Source organism: Beta vulgaris, chromosome 7 (genome assembly GCF_026745355.1).
Source record: "Beta vulgaris subsp. vulgaris cultivar EL10 chromosome 7, EL10.2, whole genome shotgun sequence".
NCBI classification, from domain to species: domain Eukaryota; kingdom Viridiplantae; phylum Streptophyta; class Magnoliopsida; order Caryophyllales; family Amaranthaceae; genus Beta; species Beta vulgaris.
Genome location: NC_079208.1, coordinates 45,852,003 through 45,875,274, shown reverse-complemented (window position 1 = coordinate 45,875,274; position 23,272 = coordinate 45,852,003). Strand labels below are relative to the sequence as shown.

The following is a 23,272-nucleotide window of genomic DNA, read 5'->3' as shown; positions in this document are numbered from 1 at the left end:
ATGCAATGCAGACTGGCTATGAGAGAACAAAGGAATAGCCTTCAGATGATTTACTCCTAAGCTTAATAACAAGCTTTCAACCATTTTCATTCACAAGTCACAACCATAGATCTATATTTTGCCTCTAAGATGAGCGAGATATTGTATCTTGTTTCTTGGTTTTCCATGAAACAGGAGAATTTTCCAAGAACACAATCCAACATGTCAAGGAGCGTATAGTGAGAGGACAAGCAACCAAATCTGAACCACATCATCCCTGTAGTGAGACCAACACGCAAAAGAATTCCCTAATAAGGAGTGCCTTTTAAATAACGAACAACACGAAGAGCAACATCTCAATGTTCTTGTCTAGGTGTCTGCATAAATTGAGATAGCACATGAACAGAACAAACTAGAAAAATTCTATATGGTGACCCTTAACTTTTTTAAATTCTATTTGCTAGACAATTTTTATCTTTCCTCTATTTGGTAACCCTCAACTCTATTTTTTTTGTTTTCTTTAACCCTAATGCATTTTAAAATCATTTTTAATTAAAAATTTGATTTTACAATTACAAAAAACTGATTTTGAAATAAAATAAAACCAAACCACCCCCACCATAACCACCCATCCTACCACCCCCTCTCCTCCCCTAGCCACCATCACCCCCTTCCCCCTTCACTGTCGGCGCCGGACCATCTACTCTACCGGCGCCCAAACTTCCTCCCCTGCCGCCGACTATAACTTAGGACCCACGAATACTCCCCGACCCTCTTTCCCCCACCCCAACCGGCCGCCGCACCTCCTTCTTTCTTCTCTAACAAAATCGAAACCCACCACCTTCCACACCATTTCAGACCCCTAAACTCCAGCCCTCCGATTTCCAGCACCCACCTATCCCCTCTGATTTCCACCACCCACCACCCTCTCCGACCCTAAATTGCAACTGGTTCTTCGCCAGAGGAGAGAGAGGTTCGAAAATAGTGTGGAAGGTGGTGGGTTTCGGTTTTATTAGATAAGAGAGAGGGAGGTGCGAAGACTGGTCGGGGTGGGAGGAAAGAGGGTCGGGGAGGGTTCGTGGGTCTTGGGTTAAGATCGGCGGCAAGGGAGGAAGCCTCGGCGCCGGCGGAGAGGATGGTCCGACGCCGACAGTGAAGGGGGAAGGGGGTGATGTGGCTGGCAGTGAAAGAGGAAGTGGGTGATGGTTGGTATGGGAGGGGAGGCGGTGGTAGAATGGGTGGTTATGGTGGGTGGAGAGGGTTTTTTGAGTTTTTTTTTTCATTTTAGGATTCTTCGGTTCCTTCATCACTCGCCAGGCTCGTCGCTCGCTTGAGTTTCAACGTTCCCGCTCGCCTGAGTTTCAACGTTTGCTCAACTGAGTTTCAATGTTCGCTCGCCAGGTTCGTCGCTCGCCAAGTTCATCGCTCGCCAGGTTCGTCGCTTGCCAGAGTTTCAACGTTTGCTCGTCAAGTTCATCGCTCGCCAGGTTTGTCGCTCGCCAGATCGGTTCGTTTGTTCGACGGCGTTCGCTGGTGGCGTTTTAACGTTCAAGGCTCGCCACTAGCGGCTATCACGATTGTTTTGTATTAGGATTTTTTTATTATTATTGTCCAGATCTGATGTTTATTTTTATTGATATTTTTTTTTAGAATGAAATGTTAGGTTTCTTTATTTTGGTTTTTTTTGTGTATTTTTCTTGTATATCTTATATATATATATATATATTCTTTAAAGTTAGTTTCCTATTCTGTTGGGATACAAACTACACTGTATATTTACCTTTAAGATGAATGAGAAAGGCAAGGAAATCAATTCGACCTAATTCTATCGTTAACAAAGTGCTACAATTCGAGTTTGTTAGTGTTCTATTGTTTTCAGCATTTTTATTTTCCAAATCTGATGGTAAAATGCAAAAAATTTTTTTTTTTTACCTGTACTAGTACCTATTGCTGCGGTTTTGGCTAGGAAACGCAGCAATAGGTGTAATACATTGTTGCGGTTTTGGCTACGAATCGCAACAATATCTTAAAATATGGTTGCGGTTAAAACCCGCAGCAATATAATATTTACCTATTGCTGCCCCCTTAATTGCTACGCGGTCAAAACCGTTGCAACATGCCACTTAATGACCGCAGCAATAAGTAATTATTCTACTAGTGAAATGAATTTTGAAAATTCTAAGCCCCGTTCTAAACACATTCACTCAATCCAATTCAACGAAATCCAATCCACTTGCATTCATTCTAGGTCCATATGCATTAGAGTCTATCTCGCATTCATTTTGGCCAATGTGCATTTCGAGTCCATACATTCGCTTGCATTAGATGCAATCTCAGGCCCATATAAGTCTAGCTCTTGTCAATATCTAGGCCCATTTTTATCTTTATGCGAACCCTATTTTATCTCACGCCCAGTCCAAGTCTAATCTAAGTATATTCAAATCTAATGTCAAGTCCATGTGCATCTCACAGTCTAATTCGAACCAATATAGGACTAAGTCTAAAATTAGATCCATATAAGGCCCAACTCATTTCCTAAGTCTAATCGAGTTCATTTCCAAACCAATATAGGACAAAGTCCAAACCATTAAGCCTAGCGAAGCTAGCAGTCTTTTAAGACCATAACGACACCTTTTGACTTAGCAGAACTAGTCATCCATAGGACCGTAAATGCACCCCTTGAGTTTAGCAAACCTACTCACCCTTTAAGACCATAACGACATTGACCTAGCGAAGCTAGTCACCCTTAAGATCATAATGACACCCTTTGGCCTAGCGAATCTAGTCTTCCTTAAAACCATAACGGCATCCTTTGACCTAGTGAACCTAGTCCATATTAAGATCACAACAACATCCTTTGACCTGATGAAACTAGTCACCCTTAAGACCATAATGACACCCATTGACCTAAGGAAGCTAGTCACCCTTAAGACCATAACGACACCCTTTGACCTAGCAAAGCTAGTCATCCTTAAGACCATAACGACACCCTCCTGTGACTTAGAAGCTAGTCACCCTTACAACCATAACGGCACCCTTTGACTTAGCAAAGCTAGTTACCCTTAAGACAATAAAGATACCTGTTGCCTTAGCGAAGTTAGTCACCTTTAAGACCATAACGACATCCTTTGACCTAGCGAAACTAGTCACCCATAAAACCATAACAGTATCCATTGACTTAGCGAAGCTAGTCACCCTTAAGACCATAACGACACTCTTTGACTTTGCGAAGCTGGTCACCGTTAAGACCATAACGACACCCATTGACTTAGCGAAGCTAGTCACCCTTAAGATCATAACGACCCCCTTTGGCTTAGCAAATCTAGTCACCCTTAAGATCATAACGACATCATTTGACCTAGCAAAGGTAGTCATCCTTAAGACCATAACGACACCTTTTAGACCTAGCGAAGCTAGTCACCCCTAAGACCATAAAGGCACCCTCTGAGTTTAGCGAAGCTACTCCCACATTACATATAATAGCATTCCAACTCTAGCGAAGCTAGTTTACCTTAATTCCATAATGTCCCAAAATATTTGAGTCTAGCGAAGCTAGTTCATCTTAGATCCAGAAAATCCCATATCATTGAGTCCGGCCAAACCAATTACCCATAAGTCCATAAAGGCAATCAATTAAGTCTAGTGAAACTATCATAAAAGCCAAATTATTGAGTCTAGTATGCTTGCATAGTCCAGTCAAGTCCAGTCCACGTGTCTGCATTTACATATAGTTAGGCCCGTGTCTCCATCATGGTCAAGCCCATACTAGTCCAGAAAATCCCATATCATTGAGTCCGGCCAAACCAATTACCCATAAGTCCATAAAGGCAATCAATTAAGTCTAGTGAAACTATCATAAAAGCCAAATTATTGAGTCTAGTATGCTTGCATAGTCCAGTCAAGTCCAGTCCACGTGTCTGCATTTACATATAGTTAGGCCCGTGTCTCCATCATGGTCAAGCCCATACTAGTCCAATAACCATACCCATTTTTAATCCTACATTTCATTTCTCATTCCTCATTCCTATTTTCACTTTCGTCCTCATTTCTCACTTCCATTTCCACTCTCCATCCCAATTTCCAATTCTTATTTCGAAGATCAATTCTCAAAACTTATAAGCAAGATCCACTCGGTTCCGTTCATGACCGATCGAGAGATTACAACTTAGGAATGCCTAAAGGGGAACAAAATATGAGCCTAATCTAAAGATCATCTATCGCACTATCAACACCTCGACTTCATTTAGTCATGAAGATTACTTTTGACTGCCTTCACATTAGAGGCGCGATCACTTCCATAGGATTTACTGCCTTTACATTAGAGGCGTTATCACTTCTATAGGGTCTACTCTGAACCCTGCACCTAAAAGAAGATTTGAAAGTTGTAACCTACATTTGTATAGCAAATTCCAACAGAACAATGAACATCTGACATCTAGTGTTAAATATCATCAATGTGTTGCAAAACATGATCAATGACAATAGGCTTCTAATGCTTGCTACAACGAGAATCAGCGTCACTAACAACCCCTTTTGCGCAGCGCATCAACAATTCAAAAGGGCATAGTCTTTTATTTATGGTTTTCTAGGATGAGTCAGAGGGTCCTGACCCTAAGCCATTTTCAATCCTTTCACATCGAGTGTATGTCACTATAGGATTTCATCTATTATAGCCTTTTCATTTTAATTTCATTTTTTCTTTTCATCTTCATTGGCCTTTAATTTCACCATCTTGATCGGAACAAATGCATCTTGTATAGTAAGGGGAGATGTCATTTGTTGTTATCATAGCACAAATCTCAAGAAACCTGTCGAGATGGTCAATAGGATCTTCATCCGACCTCCCACAAAATTACTCTGCTTTCACCATCCGAGTATACCGAGGATGAATGTTGAAATTTGTAGTGGTGGTGGGAAGTCAAATACCACCTTGAAGAACGTAGGAACCCGAATTTCCGAAATCCCTAAAGAGTTGTGGATTTGCTTCACCCATTTCTGCTTCAACTTCACTTGTTGTACTTGAGTCTGGTGAAGATGGCTCGGAACCCAAAGACGAATTTTCCACATTTTTCCGAAGCTTTCGCAGTGTGCAGTCAATTTCAGGATCTAAAGGCAAAGTGGGTGAACCGTGAGCTCTTTTTCTCATGTAACACAAAGCTAAGTAGAGGATTAGCAAATAACAACCACAATCAAAAGAAACTAAAAGAAAAATCAACTAAGCAAGCTAAACTAAAATAAACTTCAATTAATAGCACAATTTCCCTCGGCAACGGCGCCATAACAGGTTTTTAGTGTGTCGTTAAGACACCAAAAATCACTTTCCAAATAATATTTCTAAATCCTAACAAGCAATTACTAAGAAAATAGTAAGGGTAAGTCAAGGGTCGATCCACAGGGAAAATGGGATTAATTAAAGTCTATCAAGTCTAAATTACCTAATTAAAGTGTATTTGGGGGTTTGAAAAGATTTGGTAACAACTATGACTAGCTAAAAACTAGAACTAGCAAATAACACGAGTTAAATTATCAAATAGGAAGACACTAGAGTTAAGGTTACTAGTATGAACAAGAATGGACAATGAATGTTAATGTGATTGTGATGTAATAGAGATGATTATGCAAGGTTTAGTTTCCCTCTAAAATACTCGAGTCCTCTCTCGAATGGTCCTCAAGAGTAATCACTTAATCAATCAACTAAATCCTCTCTCAAATGGTCTTTAGTCAATTGATTAAGAGATTCGATAAATTCGGAAAACCTCTAATAAAGGATCCCCTTAATCTCTACCCAACATCTTGGCCTAGAAAAGTAAGTTGATTCTTGGGGATGATAAAAGAGTTCAAAATTCGATTCAAGAATATTTGAATTCAAAATACCAAAGTATAAATATGATTAATATCTATCCTAAGGTTTCAAAACACCAAGACCAATGCATAACCTTCTTTAGAACATCACAATCTCAACAACAAAACATTTAAAACCCTAATTCATACTTTCACCCTAACCCTAGATATGAAACTACTCACTAATCATGGATTCTAAGCAATTAAACATAAAATATATGACTAATCTAAGGCTAAACATGATTAAGAGATAATTAAACTAATAGAAATCAAAATTATGAGACTATGAGAATGAATATCTAAGAATAACTAAGAACAAGAACAAACACAAAAAGAATGAAATAAAAACTGAAACTTCAAATTAAATTGAATGAAAAGTACCTTGAATGTTATAGGAATCACAAACTATGATTAATAATTCTCAAATCTCAATAAAACTCAAGTGTTTGTCTCTCTAGTATGAACCCTAAAAAATACTCTCTAAACTCTAGAATAAAGCATAAGTTCTCAATCAAAACATAACCATCGTTTAAATGAAGCCACGATCTTTTTTCCGGAAACGCATGGTGTGGGCGCACCATTATCAGGTGTGGGCACACTAATCTATCTGCCTCAACTTGGAATGTTGCATCAAATGGTGCGGGCGCACCAAGTTTTCTGTTATTTGCCTCTAAAATCGCTGAAGGTGCGGGCGCACCAGTTGCACGTGCGGGCGCACCATTGTGTGCGAGGGCCTCCAAGCGCACCTCAAGCTCCCTCAGTTTCTCTAGCTCTTCCCCTTAAGTCGTATCTCGCAGTACTCGACCTCGAAAAGGGTCATACCTGCAATGAAAACACGAGAAAATCTGGTGAAAACATATATACTAGAAATTCGATCAAAATAGATCGAAAATCTAGCAAAATGTCACTATGATCAATCAATGATCAAGTGAGGAAGTAGAAAGGGAAATGAGGAGAAAAGAGGGGAGAAAAGAGAATGAGGAGGACCAAACTAAACCAAAAGGAGGTCATAAAGTGCGTTAGAAACGCACTTATCAGTAGGGGTGCAATTTATTTGGATAAAAACCAAAAAAATGAATCAAACCAAACCGAATTAATAATTTGGTTTTTTTTTAAACGTTCTATTTGGTTTGGACTGGCAGAATATAATTTTTTCGATTTTCGACTTGGTTCACTTTTTGTTTTAAGAAACCAAAAACAAACCGAACTTTAAAAAGTTTTAGTTCATCTTATATGGGCTATGTTGCTCTTGCTTCACCGTTCTTCTCTTCTCTGTCCGTGAAGTTGTCTTCATTATTTTTGTTGTTTTACAAATGATTATGAATTATTGTTTTTTTGTTATTTTTGTCATTTGAATTATCAAGAACCGAACTTGCACCCCTAATGCGGAGCGCTAGGCTTAGGAGAAGGATAAGGATGGTTTTGTGTGGTGCTGGGCTCAGAAGGAGTAACGAGGACTTGTACAAAATCCAAAAATGCAAAATCTTCATGAATAGGTTCATTAGGTGGAGGAAATAAAGAGAGGGGATCAATATTGATGGGGTAAGAAAAGGGAAGACTTCCTCAAAGAATTTGACATAACGAGATAAGAAAAATTCTTTATTGTCAAGGTCATATAATTTCCCTCTTTCTTGCCAAGGGTAACCAACAAAAATACACTTCCGTCTCTGACTAGCAAATTTATCACCCTTGGTTATGTGATTATGAGCAAAATAAAGACAAGCAAAAAGCCTCATAAGCTGATGAAAATCCTTTAAGAACATCTAAAACAGATTTATTGTTGAGTAAGGGTGTGGGAGTACGATTAATAAGGTTGGCCTGAAAAGCAATGCCTGACCAACATTCAAAGCGTGTTGAAGCTTGTGTTCAGCATGTCCATTTTGTTGAGGGGTAGAAATACAAGAGGTTTGAAAAATTATTTTCGGGGCATTGAAGTAATCATGCAAACAATTAAACTCCGTCCCATTGTCACTTTGAATAAGTTTTTATAGTGGTAGAAAATTATCGATCAACCATAGCAATAAAACTCATGAACATTTGAAATACTCCAGTTTATCCACCGTTAAATAAATCCAAACTTCTCTAGAATAACCATCAACATATTTATCTTAAATCAATGTTTAAATGATTTTTTAGTTGTTTGTTCATCATTATTTCAATATAGTATTGAGAGAAAGAAATATAAAGCAAAAGAAACGTTGTGCTAAAATAAAGTGGAAGAATTTGCATACCTGGTTCAATTGTTAAATATTAATAAAGTGAAAGAGTTTGATTTATATAATAGAGATTATCAAATAATAATCAATTTTAAGGTTTAAAATATTATCAGTATAATTATTAAAATGAAATTCAAAATTTTATTTTTTCTTCTGATTGTGTCAATCAAGTTATATTGTAAATTAATTTTTTTAACAGAGTTTTTAGCCCATATATAAGAAGAGGAAATCATTCTTCTTAATTTAATATTCAATTGAAATTTTAATTTTAATTCCATTGTTAACTTGTTCAATATTTATGGCAAGTAGGAAGAAGAAAAGATTATTTAATATATACTACTATGATGATTAGGATAGGTTACCTTGTGGAGATAGGATTCTTGTAACTATGTATTGATTTATTTATTATTGAGAAGGAAACACAACTTTAACCTAATCATATTTTACATGGTATCGACAAGGATGATTTTTTTCTCCCACAATAATCATGGTCGACGATGATGCCCAACGAACACCACCGCCACCGCCTCATCCACCTCAACAACCTTCCCCAAATCCAAAGCTTGATATAGCGCTTTATGGGAAGATTTATTTCAACATGTTCCATTAATTAATTGCACTTGTTGTTCGTATTGCAACGTAGGTTCGCTTCATGAAACTCGTCGTACATGATTTTTTTATAGGTATCAATTCTAAATATCACTCGCTTCTTCGTATGCAAATCTTATCAATGGATCCTTTGCCCTTGTTGGATCGCGCGTACCAACATATCATTCAAGATGAGAGGATTCACTTAGTTTAAACTGAAAATACTTTACCGTGTGAAGTACTCTGCTTTGATGTCTTCATACATCTGGGTCGTGCACGTGGGTTCAGCGATTGACTCATCTGTAGACATTGCAATAAACTAGGCCACCGAAGCCTCTAATGCTACTCTCTTATTTTTTTTGCACTAATTGCAAAAAGCAGGGATATGAAATTAAGGGTTGCTATGAGATCATGGGTCACTCTGAGGGCTGACCCAATTCCTCCAGACAAGCGGGCTGTGGGTCTCGCGCTTGAGCAGGTCGTGGGTGTGGCACAACAAGCCCAACACACCTCAAGCTAACGCTGTTCACACTGCGCCTAGCCCACAACCTCACCATCAACCTCAGTTTCCTTTAAAATGTTCTCGGCCAAATAGTGGAAGGCCCTTGTGAGGTATCTCCGTAACACTTGACTTCCGGATGATAGGTTAAATGGTACGTTTGATTTGAACTCCTAGATTCTTGATGCGGGTGCTACATATCGCGTCACCGGTGAGATCTCTTGGTTATTTGATTTGGTTGATATCCCATCATGTCCCGTTGGGCTTCCTAATGGTGACTCGGTGGTTGCTACTACTATACGAAGGGATCTGTTTGTCTTTCCCCTAATATTACCCTTTCTAATGTTCAATTGTTCCTCAGTTCAGTTGCAACTTAATTTCTATTTCAAAACTTTTATTACTAATGATTTGCACTGTATTGTTCAAAATTTCCTCTTCTCTATGTGTTATACAAGACCAACTAAAGGAGCTGATTGGAATGGGACGTAGAAAGAATGAACTTTACTGCTACTTCAATGAAGGTGTCTGGTTCGACGGGTTTCAGTGCATGGAGTTGTTTCAGAGTTTAAATTGTGGCGTTGACGGATGGGTCATCCTTCAGGCCCCGTTTGGTAGGGCGTAAAACGTTTTCTCGGAAAACTGTTTTCCTTCATTTTTAGTTTTACATTGTTTGGTTGGCAAAAGAGTGTAAAACCATTTTCCCTTGGGGTAAAATTACTCTCCCAATGATGGAAAACCATTTTCCTTTCAAAATGATGGGAAAACTGTTTTCCTTGTCTCTCTTGTCCACTTTTCTCACTACCTCCTTACTTTCCCTTTCATTTCATCATCTTCCTTACATGAAACCAAACAACGGAAAACTAATTTTGGAATTGTGTTTTTCATTGTAAATTGTTTTCCATGAAAATCATTTTACACTGAAAATGTTTTACGCCCTACCAAACGGAGCCTCAGAGAAAGTGGCGAAGTTATTTCCCCCTTTATGTAGTCATCAGGTAGTTTACATAATCATTATGAGATCTATTTTCGTGCAAAACATACTAGAGATAAGTTCTCTATTAGTACTAATAAAGCTTCTAGAATTTTTGACAAGATATTGTCATTTATGGGGTCCACAAAGGCATCTATCGCTCTGTGGAGTTCGTGAACTTTTAGTTCTTTTTAGGACTAAAAAAATTTAAATTAATTATAAATGTATGTTGGAATTATTTTTTTTTGTAACAGTGATGGATAATTAATTGAGAAAAAAAAAACGTTAATATAACACATACACATAACGTGTAAAAAATGCTAGAAAGCAGTAAAAGCCCGAGAAGTCATTTATATGAATTGTTCGGTTAGAACATCTTCGATCTACCCAGTGATGTTTCCTAAATGGTCCTGTGAATGCCAATAATATGGTACAGATGAGTTGTGTGCCTGAGTGTGTTATTGCTTACTGTGAGCTTCCTAAATCAGATGCTCCACGCACATGTTTTAGAAACTGTTTCATTATAATTATCTAAGAAGTATATTTTTATAATTTACACTTATCTCTATTATATAAGTGAAGGGAGATTATATAAGTGAAGGGGGAGGAAGATGGTATCCCCTTACAAAAAGTCTTAGATACCATTAATGAATTTTAATTGTCATACATATAAAATAATATTTTCTTCATCCTACTTGCCATATATATTGAACAAGTTAACAATGGAATTGAATTTGAAATATTAATTAGATTTAAATTAAGGAGAATGATTTCATATTCTTACATATGTGTGAAAGCCTCTGATTAAAAATTAAATTGACAATATAACTGGATTGACACAATCAGAAAAAAAATAAAAACTTAAATTTCATATTAATAGTTATACTAATAATATTTTCAAATCTAAATGTTGATTATCGTTCAATAATTACTCTTATATAAATCAAACTCTTCCACGTTATTATTCAACGATTGAATCTGATACACATATTCTTCCACTTTATTTGAGCACAAGCTTTCTTCTGCTTTATATGTCCATATCAATACTATATTTGATAATGATAAACAATAACTAAAAAAAACGACTATTAATTTAAGAAAAATATATTTTAAAAATTAAAATTAATTACAAATGTCTATTCGAATCAAAATTTTTGTGACTCTGATGATTTTTATAACTAATTAAAAAAAATGTTAATATGACACGTACGCATAGCGTACAAAAATGCTAATTTTTATATACATGATGCTAGAATATATTTCAAATCAGATGGTATAAATTAGTGATTATAGTCAAACTTGTAATTCTCCTGTGTTTCATGAAAAGTTGATGCTACTTACTACCATACACCATAATACCATGCATGACTCTCACCTTTTTCCTGAGAGGTTACGCTCACCGAAGGAAGTACTATATGAGTTTAGAAAAAGAAATGGCGGCCATATATAAACGAAATCAATACTAATATTGATTAAAACAAATGAGTTCCCAATTTAATACTTCATCCCTTTTTTTAAATGTTACACTTTTCTTAAATTGTATGTTTCTAAATAGATGTTACACTTTTTTTTTCCTATTTTAGTAACTTTTGCCTAGTGAAATGTCCATCTTACCCATACTAACTACCCATTTAAAAATTAAAACTCTCTTAATCTACCCTATTAAATCACTAACTAATCTAATCATATTTTAACCATTCCCACCAAAATTAAATCCCCCCAACAACCTTTCCATCTTCCCCATGATCATTTAATAGATTCAACCCCCCAACTGTTTTCACACTGATTCATCCCCTCCATTAAAGTTCTTCCCCAATTCCCCAAACCCCCCAATTCCCCAACCCTAAAACTACGAACTTGTAACACTCCCCCTCAAAACTTCATCTTTTCTCTCTCCACTTTCATTTCTCCTCTTCTGATCTTCTCTTCCTCTCTCTATAGAACTTCAGTTTCTCTCTTTGAATTTCTTCACTTCCTCCTCAAATCTCCCCTTAAACTTTCGAATTCTCCATTCATCTCTTGAAATCCTCACTGTTTTCCCTCTATTTCATCTTCAAGTGCTCAAAAACCCTAGATCTTGTTTCTTCTTTTCAGAAAAAAAACCCTAAAAAAATGTCGAAGTTATATGTGCCTAATCTCCAACCCCTTGTTGATGCGTTGTTCCAAACTGATGACGCTGATGAATCTGATTCCATTCGCGAGTTGATGCATGCATTTGAGTCTGTGTCTCCTTGGCCAAGAAGGCTTTTTGACAGTGGAGACACAAAGCAGTTGCTTCGCCCTTTTGCCTTCAAGGCTTTGGGTGTGGTGGTTGATGAGTTTTACCTGGTTACGGGGTTAGCAAGGGAATTCCGTCCCTCTTCTTCTTCCAACGCTCAAAAAATGAGTCCCGAAAATGAGCAGATCTTGGACCTCAGACCAATTTCACAAAGGTTGAGGCCTAGATCGAGAGTTGAGGAAGAAGGGGATGGGAAAAAAGGTAAGGATATGCTGCGTTCTACCCATGAGATCATTTGCACCTTAAGGGCTCCGTGTTTTTACACAGTTGGAAAAAATGGTAAGGTTCAAGAGGTCAAGGAGAAGGAGAAGCAAATTTTGGGGTTTAAGAGGAAGGGGAAATGTCAGTGTGTGGGTTGCAGTGCTACGGCCTTCAACGTCTATGACGATGAAGGCACAACGTATGCAATGTATGTGGAGTCTGATGGGGGGTTCAATGTCTTCGATGTGGTTGAAGAACTCTTGGATGATGATGAGGCTGAGGAGGGTGAGCTTGAAATTCCAATGAGTCCCTGCACAAGTTCAGAACTTGATCCTGATTCTCATTGCTTCCTAATCAGGCGAAAAAACAGTAATTTGACTCCCTGAGGTTCCATCATCCTAACTCTTTTAATTGCAAATTATGTTTTTGGTATTTGGTTGCCTATGTTGTTGGTATTGTGTTGCCTTCTGTTTTTGGTTGCCTTCTGCTTTTTGTTGCCTTCTGTTGGTATTGTGTTGCCTTCTGTTTTAGGTTGCCTTATGTTTTTGGTTGCCTTCTGTTGGTATGGTGTTGCCTTCTGTTTTTGGGTGCCTTTTGTATTTGGTTGCCTTCTGTTTTTGGTTGCCTTCTATTATTGGTTGCCTTCTGTTTTTTCGGTTGCCTATGGGTGTTGGTTTTGGATTTAATTTATGATGCCATAAAGTGTTGGGTTTTCACTATGAATTGATGGGTGGCTATTATTGTTATGATGGATATTGTGATGTTGGTTTCTGGTTGCCTTCTGTTTTTGGGTGCCTTCTGTTTTTGGTTGCCTTCTGTTATTGGTTGCCTTCTGTGTTTTGGGTTGCCTATGGGTGTTGGTTTTGGATTTAATTTATGATGCCATAAAGTGTTGGGTTTTCACTATGAAATAATGGTTGGCTATTATTCTTATGATGGATATTGTGATGTTGGTATTTGGTTGCCCTCTGTTTTTGGTTGTCCTCTGTTTTTGGTTGCCTTCTGTTTTTGGTTGCCTTCTGTTTTTTGGGTTGCCTATGGGTGTTGGTTTGGATTGGAGGTAAAGGGTGACCAATTGGCTAATGATTTAATTACTCATGTCTGGTATTCACTATGAATTAAGTCCCCAACTGTTTATAAAATGAGCCCCTTTTGCTCCCCACCTGAGTCCCAATATTTTTTACAAATGAAAATCTAGATGATGAAGGGACTCATGCTTTGGGCTTGAAGAGCATTAGATGATTTGCTCCTTATTGGTGTTAAACCAATGAGTTGAGGTTTTAAATCATCCATTGTTTCCTCAATGAGCTATGCAATTATCACTGATGGATTTAATAAAACACAATTCACTTTAAACTTGTTGACATGCAAAAAAATAAAATCACCAAAAATGCTTAACTTCAATAAATCTTGCATCACTGCTTATACAAACCAGTCCTTCAACATGTACAAAACAGTTTAATAAGTAAACAAGAACCCTCCAAAAAATTCCTGGTTTGCTTAGAAGTGTTGCTTCATCTTCTCCATAATCTTTAACAAAAGTGTTGCAAATAGTATACCTGTGTATTTGTGCAAATATTTCCTTCATCTTCTTCTATACTTGTTATATACCAAAAAGTTGCTCCCCATTCTTTTCCTTCATACACAGCTTCATTATGTGCAAAAAAAAATTGCCACATCTTCTGGTCATTCTACTCTTGATGTGCATCTAAGTAGTCAAATGCTTCACCTACATTCACAAACCTCTCATTCAAATAAGTAACTGCCTCTTCTATCAATGCTTGGTCAACTTCAACATTTTCTGGAAGTAATCCATGTCTCTCTAACTTTCTTTTTGCATGGTGTGGATTCTTGTAATTGTTCCCCCCTTTGCACTTTAGTATTTCTACCATAACATATTGTAATTGCAACCAAGTGTACTTCAATACTTCTGGGTCAAAGAAATCATAACAGTCCTGCACTCTTAAAATCAATTCATCTAGATTCTTAGGAAATGATTGATATTGTAGTGCTTGAATTGCTCTAAAAAACCCCAAGTCTAGCACATTTAAGTCAGGGGACTGAGGTGGCTGATTGATGAGTTGGATATTGAATCCACTCTGAGTTGCTGCTGCTATAAATTCTGGGTCTGATGCATGAATGTGAGGTCTAGCATTGTCTTGTTGTATGTAGATATCTTTAGACACACCTTCTGGCCAATTCCTCATGATGGCAGGTATGATAGTGTTAACTATCATGTCCCTCATAACTGGTAGTGTAACACTTTCAATTGCCTTTGTCAACAAAGTACCCGCCCTTCTGTTTTTAGTTGAATATTTAGCTATTGCATACTCAACAAAAGGGTAGATACCAAATTTACCATCATGTATCATCCTTCCCTCACTGTCCTTAATAGGTCTAGATGTGGCACACATGAACATGGGTTTTATCTTAAATCTCTTGGACTGACAACAACTATAAGGGTCATCTTCAGCAGGGAGCAAGTAAAACCTCATCATGTGACTTAAATAAAACCACTTTCATCATGTGAACAACATTTTGCATGTCAACAAATTTTGGTGGTTGTGTCCTTGTTGCTGGTAATATGTGTTGTAACACCCACTTCATTCTTTGAATCTTATGATCTTCTGTCAGTTTTGGGTGGGTGCTGCTAGTGTGACTTCTCAGCTTGCCCCGTTTCAGTAGACTGTAAACAGTGGAGGGGGGAATTCTAAGATATCCAGCAAATGCCCTTATACTTGTCCTCAGATTAAGTGGGACTGACTGAAGCCATTTGTCATCATAAACTTTAAGCTTCCTACCACATCTTCCTGCTTTTTTGTTTCTCACATCTATGGCATGCCCACTTTCTCTCTGTTTTTTTGCATCTTTCCATATCCTATCTAATGTCATCCTACTTATGCCATGCTTTCTTGCTATTTCTGTTTTTAAACCCCATGAAATTTACCATTTATTTCAGAGGTAAGTAGGTCATCAACCAACATTCTTCTTTTTGTTAAAGTTAAATGTGGTTTTTGGGTTGATGAACTTACATTTTCTTATTTCTGTGTTTTGTTGTTGTGGGTTACCCTGCTGATATTTGTTGGTCTGCTTCAATGCCATCTGCTGTTGTTGTACCTCCATCATCATCATCCTCTGTGTCATCATCACTGTTGTAATGTGTCCACATCTCATGCATCAGCAACTCATCCTCCATGCCTTCAATTTCGAGCAACTCTTGAAGGCGAAACATCCCTGCCCCCCCCCCCCTCATCTGCTGACCCCATATTCAAAGCTGGAGAAGATTTTTGAAGACTGAAGTTTGAAGTTTTTTGTGGGAAACTTTAGTTCTTAATTTAGTAGGAATTTTTTTGTAACATTCATGTGCAGTGTGTGCAGTGAATTGTGGAAACTATCTGATTTTTGTAAAAAAACTAAACCATGGTGCTTAACAATATTTTCTCTCTCCTCATTTCGGAAAATAAGCCCCCATTTAATATTGGGGGTTTATATAGAGGATAGAGTATGGAAAATGTAGCCTTAAACTATTTTTGAAATTGGGTAATTTAAATTTTATGCAAATTTTCAACTTTATGAAAATTTTGGAGGGAAATGCATTTGGTGCCAAAAAAATTGGCTCCCCCACTTTTCTCTCTCCTCAGCCGTGTATAATCTTGGAGGGAACCAACTAGTGGCCCCTCTTTTCTCTCTCCTCCCTTCCCTTAAACCCCCCATGTGCGATGGTCCCCACACCCTTAATCCCCTACACTTATTCTCTCCTAATTACTCCTCCAATTTTTGCCTAGGAAACCACAATTTTTGAAAGTGTAACATCTAAAAGAAAACGGAGGAAGTATTAGAAAAGAAAATAATTAATAGGAGTCAAGCGAAAAGTAATTTCATAATACGGTGTTCTCCTAGGTTTCGAAAATCAAAGCTATTTTTTCTAAGGCCGATAAATAAAACTATTGCAAGTTCTAACAAACCAATGCAAAATAAAAATGCCCTAGATTTTTTCCTCACTTCCTTTCTCTCACCACTTAAAAACCAAGATTCATAAATCTTCCTTTGTTTTCCCTAAGGGTGAAAGTTCGGAGTGCGATTTGGATTTCAAATTTTCAGTCCAAACCCAAACAAATTAGGGTTTAAATCCGATCTAATTCGATCTAAATTTTCATACTCTAGATTGGATCCGATCCGAAAATTCGATTTTTTTTTAAACTCTAGTTTTTCCGATGAAATAAATTAAGCACAACAACAACATAGTAGTTTTAGGAAATGAGGAATTAATTGCATTTAGTATTTTAGTGGAAGGGTTGAAGTACTAATTCGGATTGGATTGGATTGGATTGGATTTTGGATTTTATCCAAATAACTTTCACCCGTAGTCTTCCCTGTCGAATATATACCACCATCGCCGACTATATCACATCCTCGTCAGAATACTCGATTCCTCCCTTTGCTTGTTCCACCAACAATCGTGGTATGCTTTAACCAGATGTTTCATTAAGTACTCTATTTTCATTTTAAGGAGGCTACATACTAGTTCTCAAACCTACTAGTACTATGCTTAAAACGCGGGAAAAACTTATAAAATTACAATATGACATATGTTGGAGAGAACTATTGGATTTTAACTGCAAGAAAGAATAGTTAAATATGGTGGAGACTCAAAGTCCTGTAGGTGCAGGATGGACGACCATTTTCCTATAAGAAACTAAAATACTTGGAATAATAATATTAAGTGAAGTTATTTCTCATAGACAAAACTTGAATACTTGAATACTTTGAATAACAATCTTAAGTGACTTTCTCATATGTGCTTAGTGCTTCATTGTGCTTATGGTATAGTGTCGTAGAGGCATTATTATTTATGTTCTATTACAATTACATATGGTATGTAGCCTTACGTACATTTGACAGATGAACGACACATGATTCTTTCATGAGATACCAACTGCATACCATATATGTTAAAGAAAATCCATAGGATTTTGACATCAACCAAAATGAACATAACTGGTGATGTTTGAGACCACTAATTTCCAAGCTAAAAGTTATTCACAGCTGTTGTGTTAATTTACACACCGAGTTAGCTGATACCATAACATATTAACACATAGCATTTCTATGTAAATTTGCCCCTTTTTTTTTGAATTTGAGTTAGATTGGAATATGAGGTAAAGTTTGAGCAATATCAACCATTGAATAAAAACTCAATGACTCATATATTCTCTTTCCAAAACACCCCTATTTTATCTCATCAAAATCCACTCCTAAATATTTCCCTTCCACCAATATAAGCCCTTGATTTTAAAATATATGGCTCAGATAGAACTCTACCTCGCAGAGTTTCACTAAAATTCTAGAAGATCCAGACTCCCTAACATGAGCTCTAAAATGTGGAAATACTTTTAGCCAAACTTCCATGTTATATCCAAACCTTCCCTAATTGTGAAAATACGTTATACTGAACACCAATAAGGAAATTACATACTTTATTTTTTTTAACACCATTTTAGAAAAATGCTTGATAAGATAAGAAGCCATCAGATGATAATATCTTTAACTAGTGAAGTGTATATATAATTAGTCCAAGTAGAGACTCCCTCTATTTTGCTTGGATGGAGTTGATAAGAGACTTTATAGGACTAAATTTAGTGAATATAAAAATAAATATTGACGTATTGAATAATTTTTTAAGGACATCCTGAAAAGAAAATATATAAAAGTAACAAATTAGACAAATTATCATATGTAGTCGGCCCACGTGCTCGTGTTAGCTCATTATTCAAATGTTACATCTCACTCTTTGTCATCGGAAATGAGCTTTTGACCAGGCACTGAAAAGTTATCGAGCAAAAATTTTATCTCCAACTTGATTCTTCCAAAAATGTTGAGTGTGTTGTGAGAATTTCTATTTGAAGTTGACACAATTGATCATAAGAGTAACTTGATTAGTATTTCCTTATGTTATGAAGTAACCTTGTTTTGTTTATACTTTATAAGAATAACCTCTTTTATTGTTAAGAGTAACCTCATCCGTGAGAGACTCAGAACGAGTAACTTCATTAATTTATAAGGCTAAGCTCCTTAAGTATCTCTTTTGTTTATGAAAGTAATCCCATTGATTTCTAAGAGCGAGTAACCCCTTCCATTACTGTGCGTAACCTTCAAAATATTATATAAGTAACTTCAGTTATTTTATGAGTAACCTCATTTAATAATATGAGTAGCCTCATTTAATCTTTAGTGTTATCCTATATAATTATTAATAAACTTCATTTATTTATACCCGTAATCTCAATTAATCCTATGAGTAGCCCTCAATATTAACAAAAGAAACCATATTTATTCGCACTAGTAACTATCATTCATAAGAGTAAAATAACTAGTATTCCTTTCGTAATAAAAGTAACATCATTTGTTTATAAAATTAACTCCTTTTATTGTTAAGTACGAGTAACTAATTTAATACGACGACCTCAATTATTCATATGAGTAAACATTATAGTTCATAAAGTAATCTCATTTATTTATACGCGTAACCTGAATCATTCGTTTATAAGAGTAACTTATTAGTATCCCCTTGTAGTAATAAAGTATCCTAATTAATTTGCTGAAAAGAGTAACGTCTTTTTATTGTTAAGAGTGACCTCATTTGTCAGACTAACTACATTCATTCAAACGAGTAATTCGTTCCTAAGAGTAGCCCCTTTTATTCATTAGTATTTTAGTTATCTTTTAGAACTTAGTAATGCACCTTTTGTGTTTTTATAAATTAGGGGTTTAACTCCAAGGTCATCATCTCACATATTCAACATAGAAAGGTTCATCGAGGCAATAAAAAACAAGACATTCTAAAAGGGTTTGTGCACAAAGGTCAATTTTAAATGGACATTTTTCACATTGTGGGAAAATTCACGTTAGAGATGAAAATTTAGCTCGATAGTTTTTCGACAACTAATTAAAAATTTTATTCAAATGAAAAACGAGTAAGATATAGCTTCTTGAGAATGAGTTGACACTCGGGCGACCACTCAGTGTGACCGACCACATAGAAAACACGATTAACCAATATAATTAACAAGACAAAAGAGGTCCTTTTTTCTTTGTTTAGCATGTCCCTTTTTTTAAGCATGTCCTTGAAAGATTGTTAATGTGTTATTTTCTCAGAAATCTATGGCCATTATAGTTGAAAGGATTCCACTAAGAGTCAAAAGTGACGGAACCCCATATACAAGCGTTAGCTAATTAATAGCCATAGGTTTCCTATTTTCTAGGAATCTTGAAATCAAAGAAAAGGGATTTTTATTCTTTGCCTTTTTATTTTCTTGGTTATTCTTGTCATTTTCCTTTTTTTTACTTCCCATTTGCAATCTATATAAATCTATTAAAATGCATTTTTAAATAAGGAATAGTACAACGTGATGCTCTTATTAATGGCGTTTTATTTTATGTGATCTAGTTACAATAAAAAAATTAGAAATTGTATATCATAGGCTTTGATCATGTGACCTTAAGTTCATATACTAAAGTCTTAACCACTAGACAAAGTGGTATTTAGTATTATCATTTTAAAATATAAATAAATGAAGATTTTCCTTACCCAAAACATAACTTTGGCCTAATAACTAGTCTTGATATTAAAAAGTGACACGACATTATATTTTTCTTGGATCCGTAATTAGATAACAAATCCATTTTCCTTATATTATAGGTGAACTTTAGTTATGTAACACATGATTAGACCAAAATATATACTATTTTCTAGTTTTTTTCTATGCTTAATTGTGGTGCGCTCGCATGCACATATCCTGCCAACACTCGTTTTGAATAGCCTAGTGGTGCTGACATCACCTCCGATCCCACAGATCCCGGGATTTAGTCTCACTCCTTTCAAGGAGAAATCCCCAATTTTTCCCTTCCTTATATGTATATATATATATATATATATATATATATATATATATATATATATATAAGGAAAGGAGGAGCTATGATAATTTACTTAATTACTCCTTAGTGAATTTACTACTCTACCAAAAAAAGATGAAAGAAAATGAAACTCAAATATAGCATTAATAAAATTAACAAAGAAAATGATATCAATTAAATATTTAATCAGTCAATATACAATCAAGTAGTAAATCAAAAAGGAAAATACAATCAATTAACAAAGTGAAATAATTTAATTAAACAAAATACTTTGTTGAAAAAAATATAAGAAATCCTTAATAAATCTGCGTAACATTCTTTTATCATCAGTTTTAATTTAAAAAATCTTAAAGAAAGTATTATAAGTATAAAAAATAATAAAAGACGGGTTTGGTTAAGTGATAGAGGCTTAATCAACAAAGTTAGCTAGCCTAAAAAATATGTCTAATGTTCAAATTTGACCTTTGTTTATGCCCAAAAAAGTTATAAATTATGTTCTGAAAAAAGTGAGGCACGCATCGTGTGCATAAATTGCTAGTATATATATAAGCCAAGAGGAGAACAAAGGTGTTCGCCTGTCAATTTACATATTCACTCCTCCACAATAGCTCATTAAACCCATAAACTTGCCAAAAATAATTCAATCAAATCTCTATTAAACCCAATCAACTCATATAACGGTCAATCACATAAGCTTGTCAATAAAAAAAAAGATTCAATCAAATTGAATTCACATCCAATCAATTAAAAGAATTCATTTACCAAAAATTAATACCACAAACAACAACAAAAATACACGGTATTCTCATTATAGAGACACCTCATATTCAAATCCAGAAAAATGAAAAAATAGTGTGAATTTTCTTACCTTTGAAGTGCAAAAGTCAAAGCTAAATTTCCTGTGAAAAAAATATGCAAGCTTTGGAAGTAAGCACGGAGCTCAAAAAGGTTAATTTTCAAAAATTTGTGGACTATCCAATTTCTGTAATCGAGGAAAAATTAGCAAGAAAAAAGAGAGAAAGAAACTAAAAATTGAAGCTTGAAAATTTGTGCACTTAAGAAGAAAAAAGGATGGAGAAAAGTTGAAGAATGAAATCTTTGACAAAAAAAATTGTAATGCGCGAATTTATGCGTGAGTTTGGGGAATTTTTGGTGTGTATGTTTGTTTCTACAAACTATAGAGTTGTGGATCTCTTTTTCTAAAATTTATATGAAACATTATATAGTTATTTAAGGTGTACTAAGAGAAATAGATACATTTCTTTTTAAGATTTATGAAATATTGATTTGAAAATTGTTAATTGCATGTTGGAAGTAACTCAAGATATGGCACTACTAGTGATATATATACATGCGTATCATATTAACATAAATACGAATGCAACTTTTTATCTGTATACTAAATTATGCAATATAATTTTTATGTACTCCAGCCTAATTAACATATTTAAAGTATAAAGCCTACACTAAGAACTTTCATTTTAAATTTGTTTTATTACGAAGAAATAATTATAACCAAAATATTGTCGAACGCATAGCGTGCATTAAATTGAATATTTGCTCAAAGATAACATTTTTCGGAAGCCAACAATGCAGCAGATTGCTTCTCTAAAAAAAAAGGTCATTGTATTCCTGTTGCCAGGGTTGACATCGTCACTGGAGCGATCCTACCTTTGATTTTGTTATTCTTCTAGATTCGTTATGTCATTCCCTTGATAGAAGAGTTTCCTAACTTTTTCTCATGTACCAACAAAAAATCTACTACTCCCTTCGACTCATAATATAATGCTTCACTTCCATTTTGGGTGTCTCAAAATATAATGCTTGGTTCTATATTCAATTCCATGTTTTTTCTTGATTTGCCTAAAAAAATCGTGTCATCTAAGCGTATAGTTGAGCACCATGTTTTGGTGTGTTTCACCAATTGAGGATTCAAGTTTTTTTTCACCAATTGGATACTGAGACCAATTTAGGCAGTAGTTAAAGCTAATCCCTTTGATTTAATCCCCTCAATAGACCCAAATCATAAATTTCTCCCTCCTCTATCAAATTAAGCCCAAACCACCACCACCACCCCCTCATCCGACTAGCAGTCAACCATCTCCATTGCCCTGTTGTCCGCCACCATAACAACCACCACCACCAGCGAGAAACCCTGGCCGCCCCTAGCCGACCACCATCCCTCCACGTGCAACCACCCTCATCCTTACACACCTATCCACACTCATGCTCACTCACCCTCACATGAGATATCGCTGGACCTCCAGTCAAGCCCACACCACCACCAGCACAACGCCGGTCCCAGTCACCGCCACACGCTCTCCAACACCCTCACACCAACAACAACAGAAAATGAACAACCTCAACAACAACGGTGGTGGTTGTTTTTTCAAATTCTTTCTCATCGCCTCTTCTTTAATTCGTTTAGGTTGCTCGTTAATTTGGGTTGAGTGTCGCCGATTTGGTTGTGATAGAGGTGGACGGTTGTGGATTGGTGGTTGTGTCATGGTGGGTTTGGATTTTGTGTTGGTTTGCAGGGTTGTAGGGTGGGTTTTGGGGTGGTTAACGATGGTGGTGTTGGGTTTGCTGGAGTGGTGAGGTGAGGTGGAGCTTGGTCAGTTTTGAGGTGGAGTGGTGGCCAGTGGTTGTAACTAAGTGTCTGGTTGTGGTTGTTTTGTGGCAGATGATATTTGTGTGAATGAGTATTTGTGGGGAAGAGAGAGAGAAAGGGGTGAGGGGGGATCGAAGGAGAGAGTTAATTAGGGGTGGTTATGGTATAATTA

General features: G+C 36.1%; 1 protein-coding gene across 1 annotated transcript; it reads right to left on the bottom strand.

Annotated features, from left to right (window-relative positions):
• Positions 1 to 14,263: 14,263 nt before the first annotated feature.
• LOC104884062 (uncharacterized) lies at positions 14,264 to 15,804 on the bottom strand. The gene is made up of 3 exons (XM_057390843.1): positions 15,690 to 15,804; positions 15,175 to 15,493; positions 14,264 to 15,074 (listed from the first exon to the last, which is right to left on the bottom strand). Exons 1-3 carry the CDS (start codon positions 15,802 to 15,804, stop codon positions 14,264 to 14,266), a joined length of 1,245 nt encoding a protein of 414 aa, XP_057246826.1.
• Positions 15,805 to 23,272: the final 7,468 nt, after the last annotated feature.